At 38.4% G+C, this 11,764-nt stretch overlaps 1 protein-coding gene across 7 annotated transcripts; it reads left to right on the forward strand.

Annotated features, from left to right (window-relative positions):
• Positions 1-2,843: 2,843 nt before the first annotated feature.
• LOC100786193 (disease resistance protein RPV1) lies at positions 2,844-7,047 on the forward strand. 7 transcript variants are annotated; one of them, XR_005892086.1, is made up of 6 exons: positions 2,844-3,306; positions 3,403-3,439; positions 3,910-4,433; positions 5,112-5,594; positions 6,097-6,168; positions 6,265-7,047. XR_005892086.1 is itself a non-coding variant. In XM_041016679.1 (5 exons), the coding sequence occupies exons 2-4, from the start codon at positions 3,428-3,430 to the stop codon at positions 6,143-6,145; spliced, it is 585 nt and encodes a 194-aa protein (XP_040872613.1). In that variant the 5' UTR covers positions 2,844-3,306; positions 3,403-3,427; the 3' UTR covers positions 6,146-6,168; positions 6,265-7,047. The 7 variants fall into 7 exon arrangements, 4 of the variants coding, with proteins under 4 accessions (XP_040872613.1, XP_040872614.1, XP_006582233.1 ...); XR_005892087.1 differs by having other exon boundaries at positions 5,112-6,168; XR_005892085.1 differs by having other exon boundaries at positions 6,097-7,047.
• Positions 7,048-11,764: the final 4,717 nt, after the last annotated feature.

The raw sequence follows: 11,764 nt of genomic DNA on the forward strand, positions 1-11,764 counted from the left end.
CCCCTTGCAATTCCAAAACCATATCCTGCTCCTCGCGCGACACACAACCAAAGTCAATGCAGTGGACAAGTGCAGTGCCATCTTTGTCCTCTTCAATTGCTCACCATCTAATTATTTTTCCTACCACAATAAAAACAAATAAAAATTACCACAACAAAAAAGAAGAAAGAAAGAAAAGAAACGAATCTAAAATCTCACCTTTGGGATTCTACTTGGGTTTCATAGCTGCTGGATTAGCTTGGTTTTCGTCGGCGACAAATCTGTTTTTCTGTAAATGAGTGAACATAAATCAATTAATTAGGGGTATTGAAAGAGAGGAGAGAGTGAACACTGGGAATTAGGGGTTGCGGTGGTGCATCAGTAGGGGGATTTGAGAGGGGGCAAGGAAGGGTAAGATCGCAATGTGCGCTTGGGGTCGATGACTGGCATTGTGCGCAAGGTGAGAGAATGGTGAAGAGAAATGGGATTAGGATTTTGAAGGTTGATGAAGAAAATGAAAATGTGATCTAGTAACAGAGGGAATATGTGACATCAAAATCAGAAATAAACTCAAGAATTGAAAAGAATGCAGAAGAAAAGAGGTAACATACTAGGGATTTTGAACATGAAAGTAACATTGTCACTATTGTCGTCGGCCTTGATGGTTATGATGTCATCATTACCAACCCATGGAGATGTTGCAGTCACAGCGATAGTGCTCAAAGCACTCAAATCAAAGGAGGAGCCAGACGAGGGTGATATGACTGGAGTCCATGGCCTGGAGGGAGAACCCGGTGGAGGAGCAGTCAAAGTTTGCATTAATATAAAAGATCTAATAACATTAGTTTTTAAATAAAACCATTGTTTTTAGAAGTGACTCAACATCGAATTTTGAAAAACCGATGTTAACATTATACTAGCAATATCGGTTATTCCAAAAACCAATGTTGAGTTTCTGTTAGTAACATTGGTTTTTCAAAAACCGATATTATGTTTCTTCTAGTAATATTTGTTTTTTAAAATTCTGATGTTAACAAAATTACAAGTAGTGGCAACTGAAGAAAACAGGTAGTAGCAACTGCAATTCGACTATACTTCTGTCATAGTGAAGATCTGGAAGCATTGTTGAATATGGATGCATTATTTGCAACAAACATTCCAAAAAAGGATGCACAGTAGAAGCAGCAAGTAGCAATCAATTTTACCATCACTTCTGGTTTTGGATAGACAGTCCATTCATCTCTTTACAGGATGCAATATTGTTATAGTAAATTCTACTTTGTCTGAATAAGGTGAAAAGATATGCTCATGGTCTTTATTATTTTTTAAGAGATTCAATATTGTTATGGTAATTTCTAGCTAGTTATTTTGTCACAAACACTAACTTGTCATTTAATTTGTCTTTGGCTCTTCGCATATTATTTCTTCCTCCTCCCATCTCTTTCTCTCTTTCTCTCTTTTGGTGGTGTAGAACCCATGAACTAACATATAGTTGTATCTGTGGTACTAGGCAGACCACCAAAACAAGCATGATGAATGCTGTAGGTTGTTGTGACCACCGCATATTTCAGGTATCAAGTTTAACAATGATGCAATACGGAAATTCGATGCCTTGTAAGCGCAAGTTTTTGGCAATTAAAGAAAAAAAGTAGAAACGACAAAACAAAAATGAAAATTCATTGTGAAGAATCGGAGGCAGTGTTGAATATGGATACAAGATTTGCACCATTCAAACCAAAAAAGGATGCACAATAGAGAAGCACCAGTAGCATTATTTGGTTTCTAAATTTAGGAATATCACTCCAAGCGTTAACTTTCACGTGTCAAGTTAACATTAAGTGAATGGTAGCTCTTGTACCTTCAAATCTTTATCATAGAGAATAAAATGAAGGAACAAAGCAAAATGGTGAAAGGATGCTACCAAACCCTCCCTGGGAATATAATCAAGTTTATGCATAATCAATTTAAGCATCTGAGAATAATCAAGCAAAGGAACAACGGCAAGTAGATATTGTTAGAAATGGTCTGATCTGAACATCCTTGAACAGAATAGACCATACCAGTTGCCATTTGACTGTCACGGATGAGTGGACGGTTTTATGACAATTGGGCATTGGTGCCAAAGAACAAAAGAGAATGGAATTTTTGGAGTCTCACCTGTAATTACTGAAACGATAATACAATGAGTGGAGGGACTGTAAACAATCAAACAGCTGATATGGAGATTTATGTTAAACGAGACTTAATTAAAACAAATGATGGATTGATCAAAACCATAACTTTCTAATAGCTATTGATGATATGTATTCTTTTTAACAATTGTATTTAATTGTGAATTAAATTACTTACATTAATAAATATTTAGAATATATTTTTGATATTTTTAAAAACATTTTTATTGACGTTTACAAATTTTTAAAACATAGTATAATTAAGAAATAATTAAATTAATATATACTAATTAGTATATCAATTAAATATTTTAAAGAAGTTTAGCATATTATATACTAGTTATAATATTATATTAAATTTTATGCTTAAATATTTTTTTTATTCTAATAAATATTTAATTTTGTATTTACTCTTTGATAAATTTTTATTTTGCATTCAATTTCTAATAAAATAATAATTTTATTTTAATCCTTAATAAATTAACATATTTTATATTTGTTCCTTAATAAATTAAAAAAAATAGTTTAGTTCTGACTAATAAAAAATGAAATATTTTTGCAAGAGAACAAAGTTCCATAATTTAGCAATGTTAAAAAATGACAAAAATAAAAATAAAATTTTTATTTTATTGAAGAAACACAGTATAAAAATGGATTGAGTAATTTCTAATTTGACTCGCGGGAACACTTAGCTTTCACTGAGAAGAAGCTCCGTAGAAAGTGTGAAGAAGTTTCGGAAAGAAAGAGACGTTCACCTTTTGCTATTTTTTAAAATTGACTTGACTTGACTTATATTTCATTTCAACAAATTTTCTTCCACTTTTGTCAATTGCAAACAGTGGCTTCTTCATCTCACGCCATGGCGAAGAATGATGCGTTTTTGAGCTTCCATGGTTTAAACACCATTGCAATCTATATAGCCGTTTCTGATAGGCTCAGCTTAGGCAAACTGGCTTCGAGGGCCAGGACCTCCAAGGAAGAAGAAGAAGAATAGAGGAAAGTGCTTCTGTTTCATTGTTCTGCCTATTTTTTATGATGTTGATCCATCAGAGGTGCGAAAACAGATTGGATGTTTTGGGAAAGCCTTTGGGAAAGCCAGATGGAGAGAAGCTCTCACACGTGTGGCTAATCGATCTGGTTGGGTTATTGGAAATGAGTCAGTAATCCTCTCTCATTTCATGCTGAATTTTCATTTATTATCTATATCTGCTCTTAGTCATATTTCTTTTTTTTTTTTTTTAAATCTTTTCAGGTCATACTGTGTACACATTCCAGAAATGGTTCGAAAGGTAACAATATATTAAATTTGGTCCCACATTTTCAAGTCTTCCAAAGGATATAATCTGGTTAGGATGGAATTTCGAGTTAAGGAATAAGCAAAGGTTTTACATTTTGGGTTGGTTAATGATGTTCAGGTTGTCGGAATTTCTCAAATAGGAAACATAACTATGGGTCTTGCTTTTTATGAAAGAATATAGCGTCAATCATATTTTTGCTGTTTTATTGAGGGTGTAAGCTAGTTTTGTCAAAAATGCTAAGTATATTGGAAAGCTGCAACGAGAAAATAAAAAATGCCTAAACTGAAAACAGGGAATGTTATATATGGTTATGTTAGCTTGGGAGAAAGCAAAGTTGGAAAATAAGGTGTGGGTGCAATCGTATCAACTTCACATATATGGTTATGTTAGCTTGGGAGAAAGCAAAGTTGAGTAATTAACTAACCTAATATTTCTTCACTGCCCACTTCGTTTGTATCCAGAAACACTTGTCCCTGCTTCCTTCAACTTCTGGAATTGCATTGGCTTCTAGCACCATCATGCATGCAATAAGGACATATGATGTGTTTGTGAGCTTCCACGGTTTAGACACACGCAACAATTTTGCTGCTCTTCTTCTTCAAGCTCTCCATAGGAATGGCATTGATGCCTTCAACGATAATGTACATGTCATGAAAGGTGAATTCATTGAATCCGAGCTGTATATGGCCATTGATGGGTCTCGCAATTTCATTGTGGTCTTCACAAAGAACTATGCTTCCTCAACTTGGTGCTTGCACGAACTAGCACGGATCTGCATGAACATTGAAACATCAACAAGACGAATTCTGCCCATTTTTTATGTTGTTGATCCATTAAAAGTGCAAAAGCAGAGTGGATGTTATGAGAAAGCCTTTATGGATTACGAAGAAAGATTCAGAGGAGCTAAAGAGAGGGAGCAAGTATGGAGATGGAGAAAAGGTCTGAAACAAGTGTCACATCTCCCTTGTTTGCATATCCAAAATGAGTAAGTAGTCCTCTCTCATTTAACAAAAGAAATTCATTTCTTACATATATATGCACCAAGTTATCTACATGTGCATATATTTCCTCGCTTCTCAGTCATGCAGTTTTCATGAATTTACTATCCCTTTCTAAACTAGACTTGAGAGATATTGAAGAGATAACATGTTACACATGTTTAATACAAATAGTATTTTATAACAGAAGAAATACTTTTATTATGCAAATAATATTTTAAAACATAAAATGTACTGTTATTTTCTTGTCCAACACATGTACATTTTGTTTTGGTTTGCTAGGGTGATGATTTGGAATTCTTCATTCTCTTTAATTTTTCAGTCTACAACATTTACAACAGGCAGAGATCGAAGAAATTCTTCAAGAGATAATAAATATATTGAATTTCTAATCTTCAAGTCTTCCAAATGATGATCTAGTTGGGATGAAATCTATTGTCAAAGAAGTATACTTGCACAAAATTATTGTTTTGGTTGTCATAGGATACTTGTGTTAGATATCATTCTTTTTCTTTTGGATGTAATGTTTGCCATAGGATGATACAATTTCTGATCCTTTTTTATGAAACTTAAACATAGCCTGTGAATTTATGTCTAATAAGCTTTTTCTTATTTGAATCAATTTATTAATGTATAATATTATGATCTTTAACTCTACATGACAGCATGAAGAGAAGTTGAAACAAAAGGATTCTTCATTTGAGCCAATCTGATAAAGTCATCTTTGTCTCCTACTTTCAAGTAATCTGTTTCAGATTTTTATCTGAACAGACTATGCCCTGTTCTTTGACTCTTACATTTGAGGGCTTGACTAGTATTTTCATGGAGACTGTTACTGGACAAATTGCCTTCATGTGAACAACTTCATCAAAGACATGTTCAGATTCAAAACTTAGAAGCTTCTTGTTATTTTTGTTACTCGAGAAAGGAAACCACGCAATACTTATTTCTCATGCGTTCTGAGACTATTCAGATCGATGTTTTTCTTTCCTTCATGGTTTCGTTGGCAGCTCGACTAGCGTCTCTCTGACATGCTACTGTCGCCGTCCACGCTTACTCTAACTGGTGCTTAACTCATCCGTCACTTCACCAAAGCCTCCCCATATCGTCACGCGCGTGTAGGTTGCAAGATCTACAGTAGTGTGAAGGTTTTCTCTAATTTATGCTCCAGTTGGGTTTCTGTGTTTGGGGTTATGGGGTTCTTTTTTAATTTTGATTCGTATGTGATTTTTAGCTTTTGACTACCGACATCTCTATCACATTCTCCTATTCTTTGTGTTACTGAAATCTTGACTGAAGATGAATATGATTCTTTTGTGAAGTTTCACTGTCTCTTTTTGAAATCGTGATATTGAGTACAATTTAAGGACCTGAGGGTCCAGAGGAAGTGAAAGAAATTCTTCAGGGATTGTTGTGTGGCAAATTTCGGTTGAGAAAACATGAGTTGGTGCAGGAGGAAGAGAATATTTTCCTTTATCTTCAACCTATCTCAAGCAACATGGGTCCTTGATTTTTTTTTCTTTAGGATCTTCTACCTACAACTTGAAAATAATTTCTAAATTTTACTGATATGTGCTTGCTATATTTCATTTTTTTTTTTTTTTGCATCATTTTTTCCATTTTAATAACTATTTCCTCTTGTATCCTCAGACTCTGGTGCCAGACCACCCTCATTCAATGCAAAATCATGAGGCTTTAATCATTGGGTATCTTTTACTCTAGGTAAAAAGCTTTTTACTATTTTTACATGTTATATCCAGACTGTGGATTTGATTACATTTCAATAAACATAGCTTTGGCTCTGAACAATCTTAACAGGACAAACTCAAATGCATTAAGTGTATGTTTGGATGATTAATTACATTTAGTTACTGAAATATTGCAAATTTTGAGCCTGAGTATGGACTAGATCCAATGCTTCATTTCGCTTTGGTTGGATCTGAGCGGCAAGTCAGAATTCAAGGTAGAGCTAGCAATTGGCAGGACAAACTTGTGGTGACCTCAACACGTTCTGTGGAATAGGATGCATTCCCAAATGATTATCTTGTTGGGATGGAATCCCGTATTGAAGAATTAGAAAAGCTTTTAATGTTCAGATCAATTAATGTCGTTCGAGTTGTCGGATTTAGTAGGATGGGTGGAATAGGAGAGACAACTCTTTGTATGAAAGAATCTATCATCAGTATAATGTTCATTGTTTTATTGACGTTGTGGGTAAAATTTATCTCATTTTCAACACATCAGGTGTACAAAAACAATTGCCTTCTCAGTGCCTAAAGGAAAAAAATGTAGAGGTTTGCATACAAGAGCACTAATATTACTTGATAATGTTGATCGAGTTGAACAACTAAATTTGTTTACTGGTAATAGAGAGACTCTATTACGGCAATGCCTAGGTGGAGGGAGTAGAATCATTGTAATTTCTAGGGATGAACATATACTGAAGACACATGGAATACGTAGATGATGTGCACCAAGTCAAGTTGTTGGATAAAGAAGCCGTTCAGTTGTTTTGCATAAATGCTTTCAAAGGTTATTATATTGAGACTTGAGAGTGATTATGAAACACTAACACGTGAAGCACTATCACATGCTCAAGGCCATCTCATTGTCTTTTGAAATGGGAACATAATATTCCGCTTCTTTTCCATGGAGATCTAGTCATGGATGATTCAGATCACATGTGGCTATTTTATATCACTCGACAAGATTTCATTGAATTATATAAATTGGGAGGGAAACGTTCTGGTGATTTTGAATTTAGAATACATGATGATTGATAGAGCAGAGATGAAACGATTGTAATAAGGTATTTTATTGAATGTGTGAATAATGGAAAACTGAATACAAACCAGAGCCAAGCTCCTCAGCAGAGAACAAACTCTCTAACTGCCTAACCACAAGGGCGAAAGCAAAATGAATAATCTCCCCCATAACTAATTCCCACTACTCTACTTATTGAGGGAATATCCTAACCGAATGCCACCTCAGCTATCACACTTTCTTTGTGACTCCTTTCTTAATCCTTCTTTCATACACGCGCCAAACTTTGGGCTCAACATTCTTTTTGTTAACCAATACTTCACCTTCACTACTAACAGACCCACTTCTATCATCACCCCCTCCTGCAACAACAGCCTTGTCCTCAAGGCTGAAATCTGGGAATTGACTCTTTAACAATAATTCCTCTTCCCATGTGGCATCTCCAATATCCATGCCTTCCCACTGCACCAGCCATTCCCTAGTATGTTTTCCAGCATCAAATTTGTCTCTCCACGACAACAGCTTGGCAGGAACCACATCCTTTTTCTCCAATTCCAGGCTGGCAGGCAAGTCATTAGACACTGTGTAGTTACCCACTGCCTTCTTAATTTGTGATACATGAAAAATAGGGTGAATTTTTTATGTTGCCGGCAACTTAAGCTTGTATGCAACTGGACCAACCTTCTGAATGATCTGGTAAGGGCCAAAGAACCTGGGAGCGAGTTTCTGATGAATTCTTTGCACCACAGATTGTTGTCTATGAGGCCATAATTTGAGAAAGACCCAATCTCCCACGTCAAACTGCACTTCCTTCCTTCTTTTATCAGCTTGCATCTTCATTTGCTCTTGTGCCTTCTGTAAATTGAATTTCAGTTGTCTCAATGCCTCATCTCTATCCCTCAATTCTTGAGCCACCGCTTCAACTCTAGTTTCACCCTCTAAGAAGTGCACCAACACCGGTGGTTTTCTGCCATAAACCACCTCAAATGGTGTGAAACCAGTAGAGATATGAAAGGTAGTATTGTACCACAATTCAGCCCATGGCAATGGGCCCATGACTTTGGTTGGTCAGATATGAAGCAACGAAGATAAGCCTCAAGGCACCGGTTGACTACTTCCGTTTGACCATCCGTTTGAGGATGGTATGCTGAAGACATTTTGAGCACAGTCCCGATCAGCTTGAACAATTCCTTCCAAAAAATGCTCACAAATAAAGGGTCACGATCACTGAGTATAGACTCCGGAACGCCATGAAGCCTCACCGCCTCTTTCACAAAAATAGAAGCAATGGAACGGGCTGTGAAAGGGTGCTTGAGGGGAATGAAATGACTGTATTTCGAGAGGCGATCAACTACCACCAAAATAGCTTCATAGTCGTTGCTCTTAGGTAAGTTAGTGATAAAATCCATAGAAATTTCACTCCATACCAACACAGGAATAGGCAAGGGCTGCAGCAAACCACTAGGTGTGGTGGCAGCATATTTTTGCCTTTGACAAGTATCACAAGCCTTCACAAACTCCTGAACTCTCTTCATCATGCCCTGCCAGTACAACGTTCCAGCCATTCGTCTATATGTTCTGAGGTACCCTGAATGTCCTCCACTAGGAGATGAATGAAAATCGCGCAGTAAATCATCAATTATTGGAGACTTAGCTGGAATGACCAACCTATTTTTGTAGAACAACACCCCACCTTTTAAAACGAAACCTGGCTTCGATGTAGGGTCCGATTGAATAGCTTTAATGATTCCTTTGAGGACTGGATCTTGCATAACTTCTTGCTGCAGCTGTTTCCCTTGAGTCCAGATCGGAAATGACAACATGGTCTGTATTGTTGCCTCTTCGTGTTGCATTGATAACGCATCCGCCACCTTATTCTCCACTCCTACCTTATAAACCACTTCAAAGTCAAAGCCCAGCAATTTAGCCATCCATTCTTGCTGGTTAGCCGTCGTGATACGTTGTTGTAGTAAGTGTTTGAGGCTCTTTTGGTCAGAGTATACCACGAAGCGCCTACCCAACAAATAGTGTCGCCAGTGTTGAATAGCTAAAACTAATGTCATCAACTCCTTGTCATAAGCTGATTTGGATAGTTTAGAGGCAGTAAATGCTTTACTGAAGTAAGCAATAGGGTGCTTCATCTGCATCAACACAGCCCCAACACCTTTACCGGAGGCATCACATTCAATTTCAAAGGGCAGTTCGAAATTGGGTAAGGTAAGCACAGGCGATGAAGTAACAGCAGTTTTTAATGTCTGAAATGCTTTTTCCGCCTCTTCATTCCACTTAAACCCTTCCTTCTTTGTCAACTCTATCAAGGGTTTAGCTATTTTCCCATAATTGGCAATGAATTTCCGATAGTATCCGGTCAAACCCAAAAATCCACGCACCCCTTTTACACTAGTAGGAACTGGCCACTGCAAAACACTCTGCACCTTGGCCGGATCAACCATCACCCCTGCCTTAGAAATGACATGGCCTAAGTATTCGATCTTTTCTTGGCCAAAAGCACATTTGTTCTTATTCGCCACAAACTGATGCTGTTGGAGGACTTGCAGCACCACAGCTAAATGTTGCAAATGAGTGTTCCAATCACCGCTGTATACTAAGATGTCGTCAAAGAATACGAGGACAAATCTTCTCAAATAAGGTTTAAAGATCTCATTCATCACAGATTGGAAGGTAGCTGGAGCGTTAGTCAGACCGAATGGCATCACCATAAACTCATAATGACCTTCATGGGTTCGAAAAGCAGTCTTATGAATATCCTCCTCCTTCATTCGAATTTGATGATAACCCGATTTCAAGTCTAACTTCGAAAAGTATGCAGAACCATGCAATTCATCAAGTAATTCATCAACCACAGGAATTGGATACTTATCTTGTATGGTGACCTTGTTCAATGCGCGGTAATCAACACACATCCTCCATGAATGATCTTTCTTCTTGACCAAAATGACCGGACTCGAAAAAGCACTAGTGCTATTTCGAATTACTCCTTGTTGTAACAAAATCTGAATATGTTTTTCAATCTCATCTTTATGATGATGAGGATACCTATAAGGTCGAACACTCACAGGCCCAGCACCAGGTAACAACACAATTGAATGGCTATTGTTCCTTGCTGGAGGCAGACCCATTACTTCACAAAAAACACTGGAGAACTTAGTCAGCAACGCTTGAAGCGCTCTGTTTTGCACCTCACTAAGCCCAGCTTCAGCCTTGCCCTTTACTTCCATCAAAGTAGGAGACCCTTCATTAGCAAACACACTGGAAGTGGTCACGGCACTCTGGAATGTGGCCATTTTCTCCTCCAAGGGCTGACCAATCAACTTCACCAAATTCCCGTTGTAATTGAACACCATAGACATCTCCTTCCAATCCATAGTGACCTTGCCAAGATTTTCAAGCCAAACTACTCCCAAAATTAAATCCACACCTCCTAACTCCAAAATATAAGCATCAATGGTAGTCTCCATTTCCCCCAATACCAAGGAAATTGCCGCACACTTACCCATAGTCAAAACACGATGATCATCACCTAACTTGACTCCCAAGGGCTTGGAAGGGACCAGCTGTAAACCCAAAGCTTCCACCACTTTGGGAGATATGAAGTTATGTGTTGCACCACTATCAATTAGAACCAAGATGTTTGCCCCTTGCAAAACACCCTCCAGCTTCATGGTACGAACTTGTGAAGAGGTAGAAGACACACCAAACACCCCAAGTCCTTTACATTCCATTTCGTCAGACTCTGTGTCCTCCTCTGCCGCTGTTTCCAACACCACAATTTCACCCTCATCGTTGATGGCCTCATCATCACCCAGAATAATCACTCGCAACTGCTTCGTAGCGCATTGATGGAGCGGATCCCAACGTTCATTGCATCGAAAGCATAAACCCTTTGAACGACGCTCATTCATCTCTGCTGCCGGAAGATGACGGACACCACGGGGATTGCGACGACCACCTTCACCGGCGTTCAGGCGAGAACCGGAGGATGGTGCGGATGAACGAGTCGATCCTGTCGATAGAGTGGACCCAGAAACAGATCGGGAAATTGAATTGGATTTCCCCAAACCACCGCCAGATTGGGCCGGATTAGATGACCCGTTTCCATCCCCTTCACGTTGGGTCCAAACCTGTTTCTGTGGGCGAGCCCAACTCGCTTGACCCGGCTTGTGGCGAGACCCGACTCCCTGACCCGACACGTCAGCGAACTCACGTTCAACATCACGTGCCAACTGCATCGCCAAATAACGATTTCGTGGTTTGAAGGTACGCACACGGGAACGAATATCATGACGCAACCCTCCGATGAAATACCCCAGAAACTGTTGTTCCGGCAACCGTCCACACTGGGAGGAGTACAGTTCGAATTCCGCGACGTATTCCTCCACCGAACCGTTTTGTTTCAACTCCTTGAGTTCTTCAAACGGGTTCTCCAAACGTCCACCGCCAAATCGAATCATCATCGCCTCCGTCAGATTCTCCCATGTCAACTCCTCTGTTGAATCACGCCAGAGATTGAACCAGTGAATAGTAGGGCCTTCCA

The sequence above is a fragment of the Glycine max genome, chromosome 6 (assembly GCF_000004515.6).
Source record: "Glycine max cultivar Williams 82 chromosome 6, Glycine_max_v4.0, whole genome shotgun sequence".
In the NCBI taxonomy this organism is placed as follows: domain Eukaryota; kingdom Viridiplantae; phylum Streptophyta; class Magnoliopsida; order Fabales; family Fabaceae; genus Glycine; species Glycine max.